At 41.2% G+C, this 24,501-nt stretch overlaps 2 protein-coding genes across 3 annotated transcripts in view; one reads left to right on the forward strand and one right to left on the reverse strand.

Moving 5' to 3' along the window:
* LOC309962232 (inhibitor of carbonic anhydrase) overlaps positions 1–3,579 on the reverse strand; it is a 40,296-nt gene extending 36,717 nt beyond the window's left edge. For both annotated transcript variants that reach the window (XM_082839910.1, XM_082839909.1), the window contains exon 1: positions 3,471–3,579. In XM_082839910.1, coding sequence (XP_082696036.1) covers positions 3,471–3,513 — 43 coding nt within the window. In that variant the 5' untranslated portion in view covers positions 3,514–3,579. The remainder of the gene's footprint in view (positions 1–3,470) is intronic.
* Positions 3,580–16,761: 13,182 nt separating this feature from the next.
* The window catches only part of TOPBP1 (DNA topoisomerase II binding protein 1), a 77,582-nt gene continuing 69,842 nt past the window's right edge, over positions 16,762–24,501 (forward strand). Inside the window, exons 1-6 of the mRNA XM_082839221.1 lie at positions 16,762–16,914; positions 17,550–17,640; positions 19,852–19,986; positions 21,458–21,601; positions 22,270–22,451; positions 23,687–23,883. Of these exons, the coding sequence (XP_082695347.1) occupies positions 17,557–17,640; positions 19,852–19,986; positions 21,458–21,601; positions 22,270–22,451; positions 23,687–23,883 (742 nt within the window). The 5' untranslated portion in view covers positions 16,762–16,914; positions 17,550–17,556. The remainder of the gene's footprint in view (positions 16,915–17,549; positions 17,641–19,851; positions 19,987–21,457; positions 21,602–22,269; positions 22,452–23,686; positions 23,884–24,501) is intronic.

Here is a 24,501-nt window from a genome sequence, read left to right on the forward strand (position 1 = left end):
ATTCTTTTCGAAAACAAGTCCTGGAATAACTGGATATCCATATGAGAAAAGTGAATCCCAACTCTTACTTTATACCATACACAAAAATTAACTAAAAATGTATCATAGACCAAAACATAAAAGCTGAAGCTATAAAACTTCTAAAATAAAACAAAGAGGAAACTATTGCAACTTTGGGGGTAACCAATTATATCAATATTTTTAGAGAGGACACAAAACATAATAACAAAAAATAAAAATTAGGTAAGGGAACCTGATCAAAATGTAAAACATCTGCTCTTCAGAAGGTATCATTTAGAAAATGGAGGGCTTCCCTGGTGGCACAGTGAATCCGCCTGCCAATGCAGGGGACACGGGTTTGAGCCCTGGTCCAGGAAGATCCCAGATGCCGTGGAGAAACTAAGCCCATGCGCCACAACTACTGAGCCAGCGAGACTAGAGCCTGTGCTCTGAAACACAAGAAGCCACTGAAATGAGAAGCTCGCGCATGGCAACAAAGAGTAGCCCCCGCTCACCATAACTAGAGAAAGCCCATGTGCCGCAACAAAGACCCAGCACAGCCAAAAATAAATAAATAAAATTAATTATTTTATTGGTGGTGTGATGAATTGGGAGATTGGGATTGACATATATACACTAATATGTATAAAATGGATAACTAATAAGAACCTGCTGTTTACAAAAATAGAATTCAAAAATTCAAAAAAAATTAATTAATTAAAAAAAAAGAAAATGGAAAGCTAAGCTACAATATTATTACTCATCAGGGAAATGCAATTTAAAACCATTGTGAGGTAGTACACACACCTATCAGAATGGCTAAATGTGAAAATATTGACAACACCAAGTGTTAGCGGGATGTGGAGCAACTGAAATTATCATACTGTGGGTGGGAATGGAAAATGGTACAACTACTCAAAAAAGTTTGACATTTTCTTAACAAGTTACCATTATGACCCAGCAATGCTACTCCTAGATATTTACCCAAAACAAATGAAAATATATGTCCACCCAAAGACTTGTACACTAACATTCATAGCAGCTTTAGTCATAATATCCCAAACTGGAGACAACCTAAACATCCACTAACAAATGAATGGAAAACAAACTGTGATAAAGTCATACCATGGAATACTACTCAGCGATAAAAAGGAATGAACTTTGATACATACAACAATGTGGATAAATCTCTAAACAATTGTGCTGAATGAAACAAGCCAGTTACAAAAGACTATGTAGTGCATGATTCCATTTACATGAAATCCTAGAAAAGGAAAAACTTACCTAAAGTGGGAAAAAATGCGAATGACAGGGAAGGGGTAGGGGACAGTTTGGGAGTGATGGAAATGTTCTATATTTTGATTGTGGTGGTAGTTATGGGGGTAGGCATATTTCTTGAAATTCATTGAACTGTATGTATACTTGTAGGAGACCATTTTATTAAAAGTAAGTTATGCTTCAATAAAAATGATTTTAAAAAGAAAGAGTATGTGCAAGCAAGCTAAGTGTCAATGGAGTCAAGTAACCTAAACTAGGCCAGCCATCAACAACACTCCATCCAACTATGTGACAATTTCAAGAAGGGGCAATCAGAGCCCACTGTGAATATTTCAATCTACTCTAGAAGGGAAAAGCTGCTGGTGGCCACATGCTCACTGCGTGGAGAAATCTCTTCCCCGGAAGAGCAAAAGGTAGAGAAAGGAGGTGGCAGCCAAGGTGGAGGTACAGGCTGTACTGAGCCCCTGGTTCTTGGCTCTTGCAAGGCCTACTGATCACCACTCCCACTCCTCTGACACTTTTAGTTTAAGCTAGTTTGGTTACATTCCTGTCATCTGCCACCAGAAGGGTTTTTATAGGAAGAGAACACTGAGCTTTGAAGAAAGCACGTCCTCGATTCCAGCCTTGTCCAGTGGCCAAGAGAGAAGGAATGTTGGGATGGAGTGGGCGAAGGGCCAGGGAGAGGCAGCTCTTGCCTCTGTTTAGTAAACACAGAGCCGACTGGGAAAGTGAACTTTTGGTCAGTGCCTGACACTGCCAAGAGAGGGGATGGGGGAAGAACAAACAACAGAAGCCCTGTTCAGGAAGAATACGGGAGAGGCCAGGGGGCTGCACTCTGGATTTTCTGCAGCCATAGTTGGACCACAGCTGTAGCAACATTGCCAGCCTTCCCCAGCCCCATCAGAGCTCCCCGTGTGGCCCTAGGTGGCAGCACTGGGCCAAGGAGGGCCACCCCCATCCCTGAAAGCACTCCTTGCCTTTCCTGCCTTCTTCTGCTCAGCCCAGGTTATTCCTCCCCCCATGATAGATACCCTACCCCAGAAATGATTTAAGACAGCCTGAGACCTGACAGAATCAGGGCTGGACAGAACCCAGTTGTCCCGCCAGGCAGGGGTCTCCACCTGCATGAGGTTAGTGACTTTGCACCATTACCTTCCTTACAGTTACCCAGCCAAGAGCCCTGACAGCCCCCCAACACGGGACGGGGTCCCCTACATTTACGTGCAGGATTTTTTTTCCAGTGATAACTCACCTGTGCCTACAGCTCTGCCCTTAGGTACATGACTTCATGTCACTTTCACAGCAACTGTGTGTTTGCTGTGAAAAAGTAATTTCTACTGAACTGAGGAGGAAATCAGCTCAGAGAGGAGGGCAAGGGACCACCCAGTCACATGGCACCGAGTGGCAGGTGGATTCCATTCTAGGGTGATTGTTTCTCCCCTATATTCCTCCACCTGCCTAGTGTGTAGTCGGGATGGGAGGCATTGTACAGTTCAGAGCAGGAAAGATCCTTCTGGTTAGATACCTGACATGACAAGCTTACCTGATGTGCCCCTCCCCCTCTTAATAATAGTCCTTGAGCCCTCGGAAAAAATCCCTTCTCTCCTCTGACCCTGTTTCCTTCACTGTAAACTGGACGAACAGCCTCCAGGCCAGGGGTCATGAACTTTTTCTGTACTGGGCTAGCTAGGCAATTACTAGCTTTGTGGGCCATACAGTCTTTGTGGCAACTCTCTACTCTGCCCTTAAAGCCTGAAAGCAGCCATGGACAAATACCTGAATGAGCATGATCGTGTTGCAATGAAGTTTTATTTATGGACGCTGACATTTGAATTTCACATAATTCTTATGTGTCAAGCTATTTTTCTTTTTATTTTCTTTCACACATGTAAAAATGTAAAACCCATTCTTAGCTCGTTCGGCTGTATATCAGGCAGCTGGCGGGATTTGGTCAGCTGGTCAGAGTTTGCGAACTCCTGCCCTAGCCTGCAGGGTTTCTGCAAGGGCGAAAGTTGGTCAGGTGCACTGATGAACCACCGGCGGTGGAAGGCACTTTGGAGCCAGCCAGGCGCTGGGTTGCTTCGAAGCCTCCTAGACGAGACAGTGCAGTGTCCCGCCGTGGCTGACCCTCGGCTGGCACCCGGTCCCATCCTAAACGGCCGGCCCCCACCCGGCTCCCAGTGCGCACTCACCCAGGGCCCCCGCGCACAGCACGGAGCAGACCGCGAGCCTCATTCTCCTCGGCGGCGCGCGACTCCTACCCGGCTCTCGGGGCCTCGGCCAACTTTACCTGCCCGCGAGGGAGCGGATCCGCCTCCTCCGAAGGGTTCGCCCTTCCGGCCCATCGCCCTCGCCACACCCCCACCCCTCTCCCAGACAGCTCGCAGGGGCTCGCTGCGGCTGCACCTCTGCCCAGCGCCCGGAACTGAGAGGCTGGATCTCTGCTCGCGGGCTAGTAGTCCGCACCCCGGAGGTACGAACCACAGCAACCCCGGAGCCCGCTGGACAGAGAAGCCGAGGCCCAAGATGAGAGTGACCGCCCGGGCCCCAGGTTAGTTACTAGAATGCGGGTTCCTTGACCCCCGGACCTTCATCTAGACAAGCAACTCTTCGATGTCTCCAACACAGACTCTTCGGGACTGAGGGGCGGTCCACTAGGTGAACACTGTGGACCCTTCCCCCAGGAGAGCATGTGCACACGCATACACAACGTTTTGAACGCAATTTTCAGGTATCCTCAGACTCTTCCTCCAAAAGCGTCTCGGTTGCCCACTCCGGGTCCCTCCCCCACCCCCAATCCCCCTGACACCGTCTCCTGCAACCCTGGCTGAAGTCTGAGGTCAAGTGAAGCGCTGAACCCTGGGAGGGCTGCTTCTACTCACCAGTATAGCCCGCAGCCCCATCCTCCTGAAGTCTATGAGCTCTGCCTGGGGGAAGTCTTCCGAATTTAGATTTTTCAAAATTTTTCTTGAAGTGTAATAAACATACATAAAACTTAACATATCCTAAGTATACAACTTGAGCAATTATCACCAAGTGAGCACACCCCTGTAACCAGCACCCACATCAAGAAACAGAACGTTAACAGAGTGGGGGGTGCCTCTCCTCCAATTACTTCCCATCTCCCCACAAAGATATCCATTATCTTGACTTCTGGCAACATAGACTAATTCTGCTGATTGTTTAACTTTACAGAGATGGAATCATACAATATGTACAATGTTGCATCTGACTTCTTTCTGGTTACATTTGTAAGATTCATCTATGTTGTTGTGTATAGTTGCCCGTCAGGAGATCTTGGTGTTGCATATGATCCCATATTGTATATGCAGGACTTGCTATTTATCCTGCCTGTTGATGATAGTGGTTTCTAGTGGGCTCTTATAGTGAGTGCTGCTGTGAACATTCTAATACATGTCTTTTCCTGCACACAGGTATACATTTCTGCAGGATATTTTCCTGGGAGAGTAACTGCTTGGTAATAGAGTAGGCATATGTTCAACTCATAGATACTGCCAAACACTTTTCCCAAGTGGTTGAACCAATTTCCACTCCCACATTAAGAGTACAAGAGTTTGGCTGTTCCACATTTTTACTGTTTTGCTGGGAGTGTTGTTGGTTTTGCACCATAATTTTGAGTTTTTCTGATGACTAATGAGGTTGAGTATCTTTATATGCTTATTAGCTATTTAAATGCCCTCTTGTTCAAGTCTTTTGCCCTGGATACATTTTAAGTAGACTTTCTCTCAAGGTAAGTATTAGGACTGGCAATATAGTAATTCAAACCACAAACCAAGACTCATCTAATAAAGCATCCTCAAAACTGAGTCTTAAGACTGTAAGAATGTATTATAATTGAATTTAAACAGTTTATTATTTTAGCCCACCATAACTCTTTATTCTGCCCCCCTCTTCTTGTGCGCAAAGGGTGAATCTTTGCTAAGGAAATACTGTTGTTTGTTTCAGCTCCTACCAAAATTATGAAAAGTTCTTCCCTCTGTCAGAGATTAACCCTGCCTTCCACTGAGGCCAGAGATAGTCCTGAGGGAGTAGGAAGAGGTTGTAAGTCACAGAATTCACAAGGTCAAAGGCATGAGACTATTATACACAAACCTGGGCTCTCCTCCCCTTCTCTTACACACACACACACACACACACACACACACACACACACACACACTCTCACACATATACCTCAAAGTAAACAATGTATCCTCTTCCTTCCATATCTTACAGACATCACCATCATTGTACAACTAATGGGAGATTGTCCCCATTCTCTCCCCCTCACACCACCTCTAGCCAGCTAAGTTGAGTTTTCAATTCAAGAAATGTATTGTCTCTATGTGCCAGATAACTAGGGACAGGATAGAGTGAGGAGGGGACCTCTCACATCTGGTCAGCTTTCAAGGTGACCGTCTGGGCTTTGGAGTAAGACCAGCTGGAGGGCACAGAGAAAGGCTTAGGAGCCTCGGTCACACAAGGTCCATGCTGTGCAGAGAGGCTGTCAGGGTCCCTGAGACCACATCCCATATGCTCATGAGCTGGAAATAGCCAACATATTTCTGGTCAGAGATTAAAGCAACCTCTAGACCAGCAATCTGCTGAACACCATCTCAAAGGAAAGGATGAACATGTCCCCTCCTTGGTGAGACACTCATCAGGGGGTTCTTGGCACGGGGTTTGTCCCAGAGACTGCTATGGTGTAAACCCTTACTCTGGGCCTGCTGTGATGGTGACACAAAGTCCTGAAGGCCACCTGCTGCCCCCCCATGCCAAAGACACTAGAGGCCAGAGATTCCACGTTGGGACTCAGGGCACGATTGCTGAATCACAGCATATGCCTATGTTCAGCTTTAATAAGTGCTGCCACACTGTTTTTAAAGTAGTTGTACACTTCCCACTCTCCTCCCACTCCCACCAGCGTATGAAAGTTCCAGTTGCCTCACATCATTGTCAACCCTTGGTTTGGGCTGACTTTTTAATTTTAGCTCTCCTGGAGCATATGATGAAGTTCACTGTAGTTTTAATATTAATTTCCCTGATGACTAATAAAGTTGAACACTTTTTCACATGTTTATTGGTGATTCAGATATCTTCTTTTTATTGGATTATTTTCACATTTTTTATGTTGTAGGAGTTCTTTATTTATTCTAGATATGAGAACTGTGAAGGACATATGTATTTCAAATATCTTCTTCCATTTTATGGGTTTTCTTTCACTCTCTTGATGGTGTCTTTTAATAAACAGAAGTTTTATATATTTCTGAGTCCTATTTCAACATTTTCCTTTATGTTTAGCACTTTTTGTAAACTGTTTAAGAAATCTTTGCCTGTCCCAAGTTCATGAAAATATTCTCTTATGTTTCCTTCTAGAAGCTTTATAGTTTTACCCCTCACATTTAGATCTAGAATCCACCTGGAATTGATTTTTTAAAAAAAACACAGACATTTATTTTCCATTCATGTGAACGAGAAATTAGGTTAAAAGAAGTAGATGACTTTTCTTAACATGACCTTTTTTTGCCCCAAATATTCACTCAGTAGGTCTCCTGGAATTTAACAAATGATGTATAGACCCTGTAATTTGTGCTATATAACTACAGTTATAAACTGAGCATGTTATAAACTATAGCATGATATATAAATATATATATATATAAACTATAGCATATATATATATATATATATATATAAATATATATATATATAAACTATAGCATATATATATATATATAAACTATAGCATGATGTCATAGAAGACAAGGCTAAGGCACATGGCCTAGATCTTTTTGGAACTGATATTTGTGAATGGGATGGGATGGAAGCCTGTATTCATTTCTCCTTCCATATGTGTGCCCAGTTGACCCAGCACCATTTACTTGAAAGATAATTCTTTTTTTACTGCACTTTAGTATAAACTTTGTCAAAAATCAGGTAACTGTCTATGTGTTTCTAGACTCTCCACTCTGTTCCACTAAGCTATATATCAACCCTTCCACTTATATCTGTCTCAGTCTCTGTAGCTTTATAATAAGTCTTGATATCTCAGTGAAGACACCCATGTCTAGAGTTTTATTGGTGGAAAGGTTTTCAATTCCAGATTAAATTTCTTTAATAGCTAAAGAAATGTTCAGATTTTCTGATTCTTCAAGTCTTGGTATTGCTAAGTTTTTCAAGAAATTTACCCATTTCATCTAAATTTCAAATTTATTGATGTAAAGTTGTGCACAATATTATCTTTATTCATTTTTTATGTTTACCAGTTTATTATAAAGGATATAGATGAATGACCAGATGAAGAGGTTCATTGGTGAGGTTTGGAAGGGTCCTGTTACAGGAGCTTCTGTCCTTGAGAAACTGGGATGCACCGTCCTCCCAGCACGTGAAAGTGTTCACCAACCTGGAAGCTCTTATACGTTTTTAATGTGTGGAGGATCCTTGCTATAATTTTCTTTTTCATTTCTGATATTGGTAATTTATGTTTTCTCCTTTTTCTTGATTAGTATTGCCAAGGTTTTACCTATTTTATTAATTTTCATAAGGAGCCAACTTTTGGCTTTGTTGATTTTCTTTATGGTAAATTCACTTATTGATTTCTGCTTTCTTGACTTTCTTTGGGCTTTGTTCTTTTTCTGGATTTTATAAAAGGAAGTTAAGATCATTGATTTTCAGCCTCTCTTCTACTCTAATATATGCATTGAAGGCTACAAATTTCCTTTTTCTTGATATATTATTATATCTTTATGATTATCTAAAATATATTCAAATATATATTCTAATTCAAAATATATTCCAATTTTCATTGTGATTTCTTGTTTAACTCATAGTTTATTTAGAAATGTATTGCTTAATTTCCAGTGTTTTCAATTTCCTGGTTATCTTTTGTTATTTATGTCTAACTGAGTTCCACTATGGTACGATAACATGCTCAGAATGATTTCAGTCTTTTGAAATGTGCTGAAGGTTGTTTGGTGGCCCAGCATACAGTTACTTTTTGTTGTTTAATATGCATTTTAAAATAATGAGTATTCTATGGCTGTTGGGTAAAGTGTTTTATTTATAATGCTATACATAAATCAAATACATACATATGTGTTTTATATATATATATACACACACACACACACACACACACGTTGAAAATTGTGTTGTTCAGCTCTATAATTGTTTTTATCCGATTTTTCTATTAGCACTGGAGAGAAGTGTGTTCCCCACTATGATTGTGGATTTGTCTATTTCTTCTTTTAACGCTGCTGACCTTTGCTTTATATATTTTAAAACTATGTTTTTGAGTACATACATATTTGAGATTGTGATACCTTACTGTTAGGTTATTCCCTTTATAATTCTAATCATTATGAAGTGCCTCTTTTTATCTCTAGTAATGTTTCTTGCTTTAGAGTCTTGTCTAATATTGGGGTAGTTACACCAGCTTTCTTCTGGATATTGTATGCATCATATGTTTTTTAATCCTTTTGTGTTCAGTGTTTCTGTGTCCTTATATTTAAAGTGTGTCTTTTACAAGCAGCATATATTTTAAAAACTCCATGTGACAATCTTAGACTTTAATTGGCATATAGTTTGTTGACATTTAATGTAATTACTGATATGTTAGAGTGTTATCTGCCACCTTATATTTGTTTTCTATTTGGCTCATCTGTTTTTAATGTGCAAATCTTCTGGCAGAGCATTTTCTCAGGATTTTTAATGTTTTTAACTAACAGTTTGTAGAGTTTGTTCTTTTCTTCCATAACTTTAATAATGTCACTGTATTGTGTTCTTTTGTCTATAATTTCTGTTGAGAAGTCAACTGAGGTCAACTGTTGTTCCTTTGAAGGTAATTTGTCTTTTTCCTCTGGCTGCTTTTAAAATATTCCCTTTATCTTCTTCATGTTCTTTGGTTTGACCATCATATGCCTAAGTGTGATTTTACCCTAGCTGTGAAGGTTTGGGCTAATTTTTTTTATCACTTTTGGAAAATTCTCAGCCATTGTTTGTTTAAATATCCCTCCTGCCTATTCTGTTGATTCTACTTCTACAACTATAATTGTATGTGCAGTAATCTCATTTTTTAATATTTATTTTTTTATTTTGGCTGCTCTTAGTTGTGGAATATGGGATCTTTGTTGCTGCGTGCGGGATCTTTGTTGCGGCATTCAGACTCAGTTGCGGCGTGCGGGATCTAGTATCCCGACCAGGGATTGAACCGGGGCCCCCTGCATTGGGAGCGTGGAGTCTTACCCACTGGACCACCAGGGAAGTCCCTGTAGTAATCTTTTTCAAATGCACACATGTATCATGCCTTTTTCTGTATTTCCATTTTTTTCCTTGTGTTTCCGTTTGGATATTTTATATTAAACTAACTTTCAGTTTACTAATCCTCTCTTCTTTGCATCTATTGTATTGTTAAATATACTTAATGAGAAATTGACACAAATTATTGCCTTTTTCATGTAAACTCAAATTTCAGACTTTTTAGGGGGAGTAAAACAGGCTCTTTGCTGTTTAGAATGTTATTTCTGAGTTGCAAAAATTCTCTTTCCATGGTTTTGTAATTCCTGTATTCTCCCATTCAGTCTTGGCTGCCACAAGTGCAAAGACACTTTTTCTTGCATCTTTAGTGGAACGATTGCCTTTTTCACTGGTAGAATTTCCATTTTTATTTCTTCTTCATAGATTCCAATTCTCAAATGAAATTCTCCACCTTTTTCATCCTTTTATTCTACTAAGAAGATAAAATGGGGACTGATCACTTTCATCCAATCGAGGTTTGGCTGAATCAAGACTAGCCTGCAGTTTTGATAGGCTCCTATGTCTACCCACTGAAAGCCTGGTGTGGTGGGCAGAAAATGGACCCCCAAAGACATCCATGTCCTAATCCCACAAACTGTGAATATGTTATGCTACATGGCAGGGGAGGATTAACGTTGCAGATGGAACTAAAGTTGCTAGCAAGGCAATTTGGGAATAAAGAGATTATCCTAAATTATCTGTGAGGGTCAATGTAATCACAAGGGTCCTTTAAATGTGGAAGAGGGAAGCAGAAGGGTTAGTGTTTGAATAAGGCAAAGAAAGCCTGCAGTTGCTGGCTTTGAAGATGGAATGGGCTGCAGTCATGAGCCAAGAAACGTGAGCAGCTCTAAAGCAGGAAAAGCCAGAAAATGGATTCTCCTATGGAGCCTTCAGAAAGGAGAGCAGCCCTGCTGACAACTTGAGTTTAGCCCAGTGAGACCCATTTCAGACTTTAGTCCTACAAAACTGTAATATAATAAATCTGTTGTTTTAAGCCACTTAATTTGTGGTGATTGTTATAGCAGCAATAGGAAACTGATACACCTGGTATATTCTTTGGGACCTCTCTAAGGTGTAGAATTATATTTTTTGCCTCCCTTTCCACAGAACTTCAAATTGTGCCAAATATCTTAAGGGGAGAACTGGTCATTTATCAGGCTTAGTTCTCTGCACCTCCCTTCTCATTGGGATCTTGTCTCCACTTGTGTCTTTCCAGCCGTGAGACTGCCAAAGCTCTGCTAGCAGTAGCCCTCTGCTCAGGCAAAACCAGATACCTCTTACCTTGTACCAGGAAGTGGCAAATTCCCCCAAGGAAATGTGGTTGCAGAATGTCATCTCACCTCCCTGGTTTACCCCTTCCCTTTTCCAGAAATTTGGCACCTCTAATGTCTAATGCTCTTAAATAGGTTTTCTGGTGCTTTATCCACATCTAGATGTGCTCAACAAGAGCACAGTTCTTGAACAAGCTACTTCACCATTACAGAAGCACAAATGAGGACATTAACTACTAATTTTTAATCTTTATTTTTGAAGATTCTAGTACATTGTTACTGAATGAATGAATTTTACAAGTTACTGTGCTCACAACTGCTCTAACTCCTCATTTATTCATACCTTTGAAAGGAAATAGGGTCTATGAGGGCAGAGACCACATTCTTCTTGTTCAACATGCTAACCCTAGGTTGGAAAACAGTGCCTGGTATAAGACTCAAAAAAAAATGATCAAATATATGATAATTATTATGAATAAATGCATGTAAAGGATTGACTCAAAAGGAGGTTGAACAATCTTCTCTGTAGGCCTGTGGACAAAAATCAAATAGGGTCAAGAGGTGAGCATTGCTCCTAAGGTTAATGATCTACCTAAAGCTAACACAGCCTAAATCCAATAGACCAAGATGCCCTCTGACCTCTGAGTGGAGCAAACTCTGGAAAATTCCTGTGTACCAGAACAAAGTCATATTGCAAAGGAAGGACATCCATAGTCCTAAAGCCATCTCTGTTGTTTTGGCACAATCTCCCTAACAGCAGAGCAGGAGGTTAGGAGATTGTATTGTAGGAAACAAGTTAAAGACTTCATTATGGCCTTTGGAAAATTAGGAATTTGTGAATTTATCATTAACTGTGTGCGAGGCACTGAGCTAAGTGCTTTTCAGATATTAATTTATAGCAACTCCATAAGGTAGGTGCTATTGTCATCCTCATTTCATACAGAAAGAAAGCGAAGTACAGAGAGGTTAAGTTACTTGCCGAAGGTCAGACAGCCAGTACATGTCAGAGCCGGCAATCAAACTAGGCAGCCTGCTTCCAAGTCCAAGCTCTCCCCATGTGGCCTCTGGCATTTGTCTCCGAAGCAGTTTCACTTTCCTCTTTCCAAGGCCCTTTGTGGTAATAAAAACAGTTTTTGAAGTGGCAGCACATTTGGTTAAACCCTGGCAACTTCAGAATTGATTAGGTTGGTACTAGTTGACATAACAGATGAAACTCCCGATCTCAATGGTTTAACATAATGGAAGTTGGCTTCTTGCTAATATAAAACCCAGATGGCAGCAGTGGTCTTGTTTGGTTGGAGAGGCAGGGATGGGGGGTTCACCTTCATAGCTCTGGTCAGTCATTCAGAGATCCAGGCTAAGAGATGCTCTGCCATTTTCAACATGTGGTTTCCAAGATTGCCTTGTGTATTGACATCTAGAATAAGGAATTGTGTAAGGCGGTACAAGAAGTTTCCATGAGCCAGGCCTGGAAGTGCTAAACATCACTTCTACCTATATTCTATTGGCTATAACTCAGTCACACGATCCCACGGAGATGCAAATAGGATGGGAACTGGAATCCCTGGTTTGGGCAACTTTGTCCCAGCAACAACACACACTATCAAAGAGGACCACATGCCTTGGGTCTTTTGTCTCAGTTTGAGTTTCCCCAGAAAGCACACTTTTAGACAAGCCTTTCTAAATGTTTTATTTGGTAAGTGAAGAAACAAAGGTTAGAGAATGGGGAAGGGAGACAGGGATAAGAGGCATCCAAAGGATGTACTGACAGGTCAGTTATCACTGTGGAGACTGGGGCTTAATTCCACTGGGGAAACTCTGGGAGCCAGGGTAGAATATCCCATTAAGAGGCTTGCAAACAAGAGTCTTTATACACGAACTTCTGTCAGTCATTGTTTGAGGGTTTTTTCCCATGGGTCATAAATCCCCTTGCCTTCTGGGATACTGTGCAGGTGGCTAAGCAGACTCCTGGTGTCAGAGAATGGCTTCATGCAAAGGAATGCAGGTGCTGGCAATTGGAAGTTTCCCAATATGTCTGTGAGTGGTAAGGCTGAGGGGATATGTATGGGATACTAAGGATCTGCTACACAGTCTCAGCCAGAGTCCACGGGATGGTCCAGTGACATGTGGACTAACAAGACCAGTTGTTGCCCACCCCTCACCCCGACCCAGTCGCATACCTGATATACAATGGTGGAGCAGGGACAGAATAATTACAATAAAATTCCTTTTCAGAAAGGGAAGGAGGGGAGACTCCTAGCTGTTGCTGATCAGCATTAACTTTGAAGTCCTACTGGGCAGGCATTGGGTGGTTCCTCTGCCTGATTAGATCCAGGTTCTGCTCTCTGAAAGCAGTTCCTTTGCTCATTGCTCTCCAAGGTCCCTGGCCCCTCCCTCTGGGATGGTCTTCCTTTTCTATCAATATTATCCTCTCTAGCCAGGTCTGGACGGGGTACTGAGGAGCTTGTGCTCCGTGGGGGCTGTATGACTTTTCACCCACTTCCGACTATGCAAGCTTGAAGGTTGTATAAAGTTTGAATACTCTGGATTTCTGGTTTTCTTCACAAAACAATGAACCTTCAGAACCTTAGTAACCTTCAGATCTATTTGCTCCCAGTCAGTTTCACACATACAAGACAAGGTCAAGGGCAAGGCCTGACTGATGAGGCTGGTGAAGATACATGAGACACGTTTATTATTCCATAGATAGCAAAAAGGAAGAAGCCAAAGGTGCCAGCTCCCTGGGTCCTTACCCACACACCAAAAAGGACAACACTGAAGGGGCTGGTGGCTGCAACTTGAGCTGTGGGAAACCCCATCACCGGGGGGCCAAATCTAGATGGTAGCTAAGTCGTTTTATATTCTGTAGCTCTATTCTGAGGGGAGTGGTGCAGAAAGCCCCACACTTCATCAGGATCTGGGAGGTGATGAGAAACTATCTGATGACAGCCTTCCGGGGGAGGCAGGAAGACAAGTGGGAGGTGGCCTCCATCCTCTCATGTTCCTGCAGGATCACAGAGTGTTTTGGCTCACATATGCTGCAATCCCAACCTTAGCCTGCATGGATGTGTGCACGTCTGCCAGGAAGCCATGGCAGAGCTGCTCCCCTACAGTAGCTGCCACACCACAGTTCTCTCCTGGACTAATTTTCATGCCTGATTGCTATCCTTGGCCCCAAACCTTTCTCTCTCAATTAATGGTGCCTACCCAGCTTGGGTGGGAGGACCACACTCTTAACTAGGTCTTTTCCACGTGGATGGGTTGTAATGTACGTTTGTTCTGGAAAACCTCTCTTGGGTTTCTCTCTTACTTTTAGAGCCTAGATGCAGTCAGCTTTTCCAACCCTGCAAATCGCCAGTTTTGGACTTTTTAATTCCTTTTATTTTTTGCTTGCAAACAAGCCAGTTCTTCCCTGAGTTTACCACTTTCTTATAATGCCTAATTAAATGCAGCCAATAGCAAACAACACGTGCCACTAACATTCTATTTTACCTCCTCTTCCCAACACTTCAGCAGACTCAGTAGGCCTATGTTCTACCTTCCACGTACTGAAGACAACAGTTTAAATAAGTATTTTGCCACTGCAAAGACTATTTCTGCAGCAAGAAAGATGGTTTACTAATCTCATTTTTAAATTATACATCCCCTTATTTGTACATATTTATTCATTTACAGCACTGGAAACAAATCTAAAACCCTATCCCTGAAAAAAAATCTACTTTTAGTTTATGTTCTAGTTTTCAGAAATCTTACGTAGCAAAACATAACAAGAAATACTCATATTCCCACCACCCATATTTTAGAAGTAACTATTTTGTCATTTGTTTCCTGTATTTTTTCATTTTACAAACACATAAAGTTCCCTTTAATTCTACTCCAAGCAGGGTCTGGAGTGACTGGCTCTAGGTGACAGAAGTGCCAAGGAAACAGGGAAGGAAGGGGGAAGTTAATGCCCAGACCCCAACTTCACAGGCAGCTGCCTGAGGACACATCACAACTATTCCCCGCGGTCACCAATATCTTCATGGACCACAACCCATATAACCATTTTCACCTTTCCCTAAGGGACTGCTATTCAAGCAAACGTTAATATGCATCAGAATCATCCTGAGGGCTTGCTAAAACACAGAGCAGCGGCCCCATCCTGGACCCCAGCAGACCTGTGGTCAGACTCAAGAACGCTCACATCTAACAAGTTCTCAGGCGACGCTGATGCTGCTGGTCCAGACACCACACTACCTAGAGAACCACTGCTCTAGCCAATGCCCAAGACTAGGTACCTCAGGGACAGACACAGAACCTCTCTGCCCATGTGGAGACACAGATGGGAAAACTCATCACCTGGTCTCCTATTCTGAAGAGGAGGTCACTCCCCAGCTATTCAAAGCCAGCCACTAAAAGCTAAAGGGCTGATTTCATCTTCATCCTCCTCCTCTTCAGTAGCAGCATCTATGACTCCCCTCCTCCTCCCCCTCTGAGGCATCCACTGGGCCCCAGAAATGTCAGGAACGGGCTCCTGCCCCGGTGCAGACATGGGTGGCAGTATGTGACAGGGAGCACTGCAGTGGGTCAGGAAGGGCAGGGGTCTCCAGTCACGGCGCCTCTGCCCAAACCCAGGTGCAGCCACTTCCCGGCTGTGTGGCCCTGGGCAAGTCACACCGTCCCTGAGTCTCACTTGCCCATCTACGTGATGCGGCCAGCGATGTGCATGTTCTAGAGGACTGCTGAGCAGAGTGAGCAGAAGCAGTCCAAGCAGGAGCCCTCTGTCCACTGTGACAAGCCCCACGACAGACCTGCTCCTTCACGATGGACTGCGGCAGTGTCATCTCTCTCTCTCTCTTTTTGTTTAACAACTCTACTAACTTTGGTTTATTTGTAAGGCTTTCCTCACTCCCTCCCTGACAACAGGCCTTTACCTTTGAGCCTCAGTGTTACTGATTCTGACTCACGTTCCACAGGTGTGTTCACACACTGCTGATCTTTGCCATCTTGAGACACTAAAAACAATTGAAGTACAGGTCATGAAACTGTCACATTACTCAAGTCCTGATTTTCTCAATCTCAGTAGTCAAGAATAAAATGAGGAAAAATGCTAACTAAGCAGTTTGTCATTGGCCGTCAACAAGCGGAGATCCTGCAGTCCTATTTCACCTCCTCTCCCCTGAGCTGTGCTATTTGAACATTAGGTTCCATCCCAGAATCTGCCCAACACTCGGGGAATTACAGAGAAAGAAAATGAGATGCTCACTGAAGGGGGTGGTGTGGCACTCCTGAAGAAGTTGGCAAAGACCTCTTTGCACCAGGTGTGTAATTCACGTCATCCTGACATCTTTCTTCCCTTTAGACCTCTTGGCTGTGGTAGCTGCTGAGTACATTCGGACTATACTGGAGGAAAAAGAATCCAGTCCGCCAGTCCATGGAATCAAAAAGACTTGGATGCAGTCTTAATTCTACCACTTACTGTGACTTTGAACCCGTCATATACCTTCCCTAAGCCTCAGTTTTTACATCTGTAAAATGGAGATACCACTATTTGCCTCACAGAGTTGTTTTGGATGATAATATATGGTTTCTCAGTATAAAATATTTATTAAAGAAACCTTTTTCCTGCCTATATTTTTTGATGTGCTAGGGCCTCCTCTAAGGAACTTCTGGCCTGCGGCCCCACCCGCTAGCCGTGGGCGCTTGGCCAGCTCCCAGCGGAGCACAGGCCCGCGCTTGCAAGCCCTGATCGCGAGGCTCCCACCTCGAGGCTCCGACCTCAACACTCCTGGTACCCCTTGCCCCCGGCCCAGCGCGCCACGCGCCCCACCCACCTCCGCAGCCTTACGTCTCCGCCCTCCTCCCGCAACTGCGGTGGCGTCACTTCCGCCGGAAGGGGCGGGCACGTCCGCGCGGCTGGCGCGAAAGTTGGGTCGCGGTTCGGCAATTTCCGGGTCTGCGCTTGCTAGGGCCGGGGGCGCCGCAGGGGGCGGCGGTTGTGCGCCGGGCTGGCGCCCGACCCCAGCCGCCGTCCCACGGGCCGCGGGGCCCCCCACTCGCCGCCTGGAGACTCCCAGGCTCCACCGAGGTGAGTGAGGCTCGGAGTAAGGACCCAGCTCCCTCCCGCCGCCCCGCTGGGGGGTCGCGATGCTGCCTCTGGCCTTCCGAGCCCTGGTTTCCGGACCTTGTAACCGGCCCCTGGACCGGCGGATAGGACTTAGACGCCGGAGAGGGAGAAACTGCGGCTGGACCGAGAGCCGGGCCTTTCCCTGGGACCTGGGGAGCTAGAGCGTCCGGCCTTTTAGGCGCCTGACTTTGCTGGCTGGCTTTCATGTTTATATTTGAAGTCCATTTACTGAGGGCTGAACCTACCTCGAGGGCCGCGGATACCCACAGGGACCGATTCGTTCTGAGCATCCTTAAGCATAATGCAATTGAATGACTATTGGCTTAGGGGACTTAGCCCCAGAGCAAAGGTCCTAGATATATTGTTTAGCGTACATTAATTTCGTTCTCTGATTTGCAAGGATTGGTGTTGTCATCTTTTTCCTTGATTGTACCCACATTCCAGTGTTTGTTACAAATCGTAATGGACGAATTCATGGGCAAGGCCGGAATGTTTGTGCTGTGGCATTCTTGTCTTCGCAGAATAGGTGCTTTAAAACATTTAACTTAATATGTAATGTGTTTTTGTTCTTGTTCATGGTTCCTTTATTTTGACAGTTCAGAAATGTCCCACAATGACAAAGAACCGCTTTTTGTGAAGTTTTTAAAGTCTTCAGACAATTCTGAATGTTTTTTTAAAGCTCTTGAGGTAAGACTACTTGAAAATGTCTTGTTTGATGCTGTGAATTCATTTTCTTGTTTTTAGTGTTTTTGATTTATTAGGCCTTTTTGTCTTAGTCATAGTTATTTTATTTTCATGATAGTTTTACTGTAGTCTACATTCATAAGTATCTCATTGTTACACAGTTTTGAATTGATATTAGTATATCACTGTATTTTGGGGGGCTTGAAATCTTTAATGACATTTCTATTGACAGTGATGGACCTACTATTCTTGGAAATTGTTTTCTTTTGTCTAGTAACCATAGACCTTTGTGTGTTGAAAAAATTTGAGTCAGTCCTATATTGGTTACACTTCATTTTTGTTGTTGTTAATTGTTAACTATGTCTCATTATGTACAGTATTATATTATCTAGGTAGTGTAGAGCCTTGCTACTCACGGACCACAGTAGCATCACCATGGCCTGAGAGTTGGACCCCAACTCAGACTTACCAGTTGGAATCTGCTTTTTAACAAGATCCTGTGTACGTTAAAGTTTAAGGAACACTGTTGTAGCAGGTTTTTCTTTAAAGTTCATTCATTGAGCAAACAATTATTGAATGTCCATCATCTGAGAAGCACTGTTCTAGTACTTGGGATATATCACTGATGAGATCAGGCAAATATCCATACTTTCTCAGAGCTTACATTCTATTCTAGCTGGAGGAAATAGACATTAATCAGACATATAAATGAGTAAACTGTAATGTTAAAGGTGCCAAGTGCTATGGGAAGAGAAAAACAAAGCAGCTTAAGGTGTTCTGGAGGTTGTTTGTTGGGGGAGAAGGGAAAGTTACAATTTATTTTAAATGGAGTGTGATCAGGGTAGACTTTATGGAGAAGATGATATTTAAGTATACTTGAAGGAGGTGAGAAAATGAGCCATGTGGATATCTGCAGAGGAAGGTTTCAGGCAGAGGAAATAATCATACACAAGCCCTGGGAAAGTGCTTGCGGTGTCTGTCCTGCTTTAGTGTGGCTGTAGTGTAGTGAAGAAGGGAGGTGGAAAGAATGCTAAGGTGTGCTTTAGAGAGTAAGAGTAAGGAGGTCATGAAGGGCCTTGTGGGCCATGGTAAAGACTTTGGCTTTTTCTTCCAGTGAGATGGAGAACCACTGGGGGCTTTTAATCGGAAGAGTAACATGATCTGACTTAATCATTTTAAAAGGATCACCCTAAGTATTTAATATAAGGACTTCAAAATTTGTTCAGAAAATATTCGAGTGTTTACTGGGAGCCAGGATATTTTGGCAAATAAGATAGATCATAAAATTTTCATTCTTAGAAGGGAGAGAGACAAAAACAAAATGTGTATATGTGTGTGTGTGTATGTGTATATATATATATATATATACACTATCTATGTTATTTTTCTTCATAAAATACACTAGAGGGATAGGGAAAGAATATTTTAGAAAAGGGTGATAAGGAAAGGCATCTCTGAGGAAGTGACATGTGAGCAGATGTGGTTGAAGTAAGGTAAGTCAGGTGAAGTCCTGGGGGGAAGAGTATTCCAGGCAGCGGGAAAAAGAGTAAAACCTCTAAATGAGGTCATGCTTAGTTTGTTGTAGGTTGCAAAAGAAAGCAGGAGTGGCTAGGGAAGAGGGAACAAAAGGGATTAGAGGAAGAAGGTAAGTGTGGGGAGACAGGCAGGGGCCAGACTCTATGGTCTTGTAGGCAATTGTAAGAAACGTGGATTTTATTCTGAGTGTGGTGGGAAGCTGCTGGAGGTTTTTTGTTTGTTTGTTTGTTTTGCGGCACATGGGCCCCTCACTGTTGTGGCCTCTCCCGTTGCGGAGCACAGGCTCCAGACGCGCAGGCTCAGCGGCCATGGCTCACAGGCCCAGCCGCTCTGCGGCATATGGGATCTTCCCGGACTGGGGCACGAACCCGTGTCCCCTGCATCGGCAGGTGGACTCTCAACCACTGCACCACCAGGGAAGCCCCACTGGAGGGTTTTAACAGGGTGACATGACCTTTTTTGTATTGTTAAAAAGATTACCAGCTGCTGGGTAGAGAATAGATTTAGGGGAAGGGAGGGAGAAGGAACCACTTTGGAGACTTCTGCACAGGTCTAGTGAGAGATGACGGTTCCTTTCAATAGGAGAAAGGCTGGTTTTGAGATGGATTTTAAAGGTAGAGTTCATAGGACATAAATACAGGTGAATTATTTCATATGCATTCTTACTTTTTCTTTCAGTCAATGAAAGAGTTCCAATCAGAAGAATATCTTCAGATTATTACAGAAGAAGAGGCATTGAAAATGAAGGAGAATGATAGATCACTTTATATCTGTGACCCTTTTAGTGGCAAAGTCTTTGATCATCTCAAAAAGGTTTGCTAACTTTTAGTGTGTTCTTTCAGGTAGTCTGTTTTTTGGTTTGTTTTTGCTTCAGTGGACGTAAGTTCTTTACTAATCATGAAGTAGTTTGCATATTATGAATTGAGAGGAATCCTTTGGTTTTAGAAGACCAGAATAGTATTTTTCAAGGTAAATCATATTACAGTAGGCTTTGGTTAGTATGTAATTTTTATATTTCAGGGAATTTAACTTCACTTAGAATAATTTAACCCTGTAGTAATGAAGCATTTTATTGATGGAGTGCTACTGTACTTAAACTCAGTTTGATTACAAGATATATTAGGGAAAAATAGTAGAGTAGGAAAAGACTTCAACATAATCCTGGGTTACTTACTGTCTTTCCTGTGTGCTCTTGAATTTTAGTACCTGTACTTTGTATAGGGTCTGAAAAATTATATGCTAAAGGAAGCATTTGGGGACCGAGCATTGCTAATATACCATTGAGCCATCTTATTTCTTTTTGTTGATTCTAGAGTCTACTGACTCATTACTTTTTCGGTGTCTGGACAAGAGAGAAGCATTGAAATAAAAGTAAACTGGCTGTAATTACATCCAGATTACAAAGAAGTGATTCTTGTTTGAAGGAGAAGAAAGCATAGAAGAGTAGGTAGATGCAGTACTGTCTGTACAGTATATGGAAGGTCTGTGCCCACCTTTGCCAAAAGCATTGTTGGTCTTACCCTCCTTTTGGAAATAACACCGCTTGTAAGATAGAATCAATAGCATAGAAAACTCAGTTTTCTTATGACTGATGGAAAAGATAGCAATAATCATTTACCCTGTAGATATTTACATCGGTCATGCTTTGGTGACTTTGGCAGCTGTAGGCTTTTTAGTCTGGGTTGGATGTGCTGATGTTGAGCAAGATTGTCACGTTTCTCAGTTATCAGTGAAAGTGATACCTTAGGAGAAGTCTTTGTAGGTCTTTCTTGGAAAGACATTGAGTTGCGAACAAAGTATTTAAAAAGCAAATGTAGGAACTGCCTAGGATTATACATTTTTTGTAGCAGAATAGGTTTTTTACAGGGGGGTTAGTTGGGCTCTCAACACTTTTTAACCGCTTCATTGGCTGGCTGCTTCATTTGAAAAGTAAATGTAGATATTTCCTAATTATTATGGCATAAGACTGTTACTCATATCTCCTATCACTAAGATTGTGTTTGTTTCAGAAGTTAGAATTTTAATGGCAATTTTGAGTGAGTGTGGCTTTTGGAGCTTATTTCTTTTGATAGCCTGCATTGTTTGATTTGCTTGTGTGTGTATGTTAACGTGTGATGTGTCTGAGAAGTTATATAATGGTTTTTTTTTTTCTTGTAAAAATTTGGTGGTTTTTCTGCAGTGGTCATCAACTTCTGTAAAGAATTGGTAAATACAGTATTACAAAATGTAATTTTATAAGACTGGAGGTCTTTTTCTACTTAGTAAACTTTCTCTGTTTTTGTAGCTTGGCTGCAGAATTGTTGGTCCTCAAGTAGTCATATTTTGTATGCACCACCAACGATGTGTCCCAAGAGCTGAACATCCAGTTTATAACATGGTTATGTCTGATGTAACCATATCTTGTACAAGCCTGGAAAATGATAAAAGGGTAGGTGTTGCAGTATTGAGTGGAATATCATGGTCAATATGTATGTATTTCCACACTTAACTTGTCACTGTGTAGGGTATATTTTGAAAGACCTTGACTTGGTGTTTATGACTGATAACTAAGTCAAGATGACAGTGTATATCTTTTTTTATTTTTTAATAAATTGAATACAGTGGAATCTTTTATTGCAAACTGGCTAGTTGAAGTTTTTTGTTTTGATTTAAAAAGGAAACTCACTTTTTTCCTTGTGTAATTTTCCCTGTTTGTTTTTGAGTCACATTTTTCCACCGTAGTTGCTTAATCTTTTAAAAAAGGATTGAGATTTACATATAATATATGTTTTTATATATTCTATATATAATTTGTATTTTTTAAGTATCAATGTGTATGTAGTATATTATATAGTGTTTACTGTAGAACCAACATAATTAAATTCATGGAGTTGCAAGAGATAAATGTAGGAAAATAATGTATATAAAGGTAATTATTCTAAAATTTATACTTTATCTTCCAAAAAGTAATTTCATTAATTATTTAACTTTATAGTGGTGAGAAACATTTGTGCATTCAAGCTAACAACAAAAGATGTTTATGGGGTATTGTATAAAAAAATGGAAGAGATATTGTTTGTTTCAGTATTAACAATATATTTTCTTTTGGGGCTATAGGAAGAAGTTCATAAATATGTACAAATGATGGGTGGACGCATATACAGAGACCTTAACATATCAGTAACTCACCTTATTGCAGGAGAAGTTGGTAGCAAAAAGTATTTAGTTGCTGCAAACCTGAAGAAACCTATTTTACTTCCTTCTTGGGTAAAAACACTTTGGGAGAAGTCACAAGAGAAGTAAGAAAGATATTCAGATATTTTCTAGATTTGAATAAATGATACATTCAATCACTTTGGCACATTGTGGGTTTTCATAGGGGAGGTTTTATGGTATCCTCTTTGGATTTGTTATTTGGGGACAAAAATAGGATCATTACTCTTCTCTCCAATGAAAACAAAAGGTAATCTACAAGCTCTTATTATCGAGGTATAAGTTGATAGGTGGAATGGGCTATGGGCTTTAGCATTAGCTACAAGGTAAGCAATGCTTTGATAATAAAATGGTTTTCAGAAGTAAACATTTATAAAATAGTTGAGAAAATCAGTGTGGCAACTGTAGCTTTTATGTTGCGTTTATCCTTCAATACTGTGCTAACATGTTAAGATGGAGAGTAAATTTTAGCCACTTTGGCATTCGTATTCCCTCCCAAAAGAGGGAGGGATAAGGTTGAATATAAACACATATAAGCCATTAACTGAGATGTGATCATTCAGTAAACATTAACTGAGCCCATTTTATGTACCTGGCCTGAGTTAGGCATTAGATATAAGTGGAGAGCAGAACAGGACAGCATCCCTGCCCTCATGGAGCTTAGAGCCTATTTCAAAGGATAGAATTGAGTTTCCATTAGAATTAGATTAACAACCAATAAGTCCAGGTACCACTGTTTGAATTAAACAGGCATTTTCCAGTCTTCCTTTCAACACCATCTAGCACATCCTAAGCACATCTCCATGTTGGCACCCTCATTCCTAGCCTGTTTCGTCAGCACATCTGCCTAGCACTGCAACAGAATGATAATGATATTTTTGTTGGCATTCTGCCAAAAAGCATTCCTTATTATTTATATAGTATAATGGAGGAATTAAAAGTCTGTTTTTCTAGTAGGCAACCAAGGAACCTTTGGGTTTTTAGGTAGAAATTTAGACTTATAATTTTGGAAAATGCACCACTTTCACCAGCATGGATTTACAGTTAATGAAATATATATTTTCCCGTAAAACAGTTTTATTTGAGAGACTCTGAAACATTAGTTTTTATTAGAGACATGGTTTGAGCTACATGAGGAATTAGTATCATTCAAAGTGTGTTTATCAGTTTCCCTTTTCTTAATAATGATTAAAATCCTAAAAAATGAGGAAAGCATTAGTGATATTTCTGTTGTTTGTCATTATTCTTCTGGTAAATTTAAACTATCTGGTATATTTAATATGTTAATGTTTTTTTCTTTTTTATTGTTTGTTTTCCCCAGAAAAATAGTTAGATATACCGATATAGACATGGAAGACTTCAAGTGTCCTATTTTTCTTGGTTGCATAATCTGTGTCACTGGCTTACGTGGCTTAGACAGGAAAGCAGTTCAGCAACTCACAGTTAAGCATGGAGGTCAATATATGGGACAGTTGAAAATGAATGAGTGTACACACCTCATTGTGCAAGAACCAAAAGGTAAAAAAAACTGTTTCCCAAATGAACAAATGCAACATTTTCTACTATTTAACATTTTAAGATCATTATAGAATACCTTTTATTTCTGACATGTCATAAATCTGCTATGGTTTTTTTTCTTGCAAACATAGTTTGGTTTATAATCTTTAGAAAACTTACATGACTTCCCAAGTCTTTATCAGGTCATTGAATAAATATTAAAAAACAAAAATTTCCAGTGGGGTTTTATCTAAATTTATTTTCAGATCTTTTTTTGTTTGTTTTTTAAGTCCCCACACGGTTACCCAGTACTTAAGAGATGAGAGATTTGGATGAATGACAAGAAAGCTAATAGATGTCGCTAAATTACATTTCTTTCTAATTATAAATTTTAAAGGCTTGGCTTAGTTTTTAGTTGAATGAATTAACCTTACTCAATGAACTACAAGTTTTAACTTGAAGATGCACCTTGCAGAACATGAGACAACTAAAAGAAGAAAAATATATTACCAAGAAGAAGAATTCCTTAAAATTGCAGTTAATTTTGGTGTTCTATAACGTTTATTCTGGAGAATATTTTTTACCAGTACTCTTAAAATATATAAAAATTGATAAGAGCAGAGTTTTATTAATAATTTT

The sequence above is a fragment of the Leucopleurus acutus genome, assembly GCF_964270905.1.
Source record: "Leucopleurus acutus genome assembly, chromosome: 5".
In the NCBI taxonomy this organism is placed as follows: domain Eukaryota; kingdom Metazoa; phylum Chordata; class Mammalia; order Artiodactyla; family Delphinidae; genus Leucopleurus; species Leucopleurus acutus.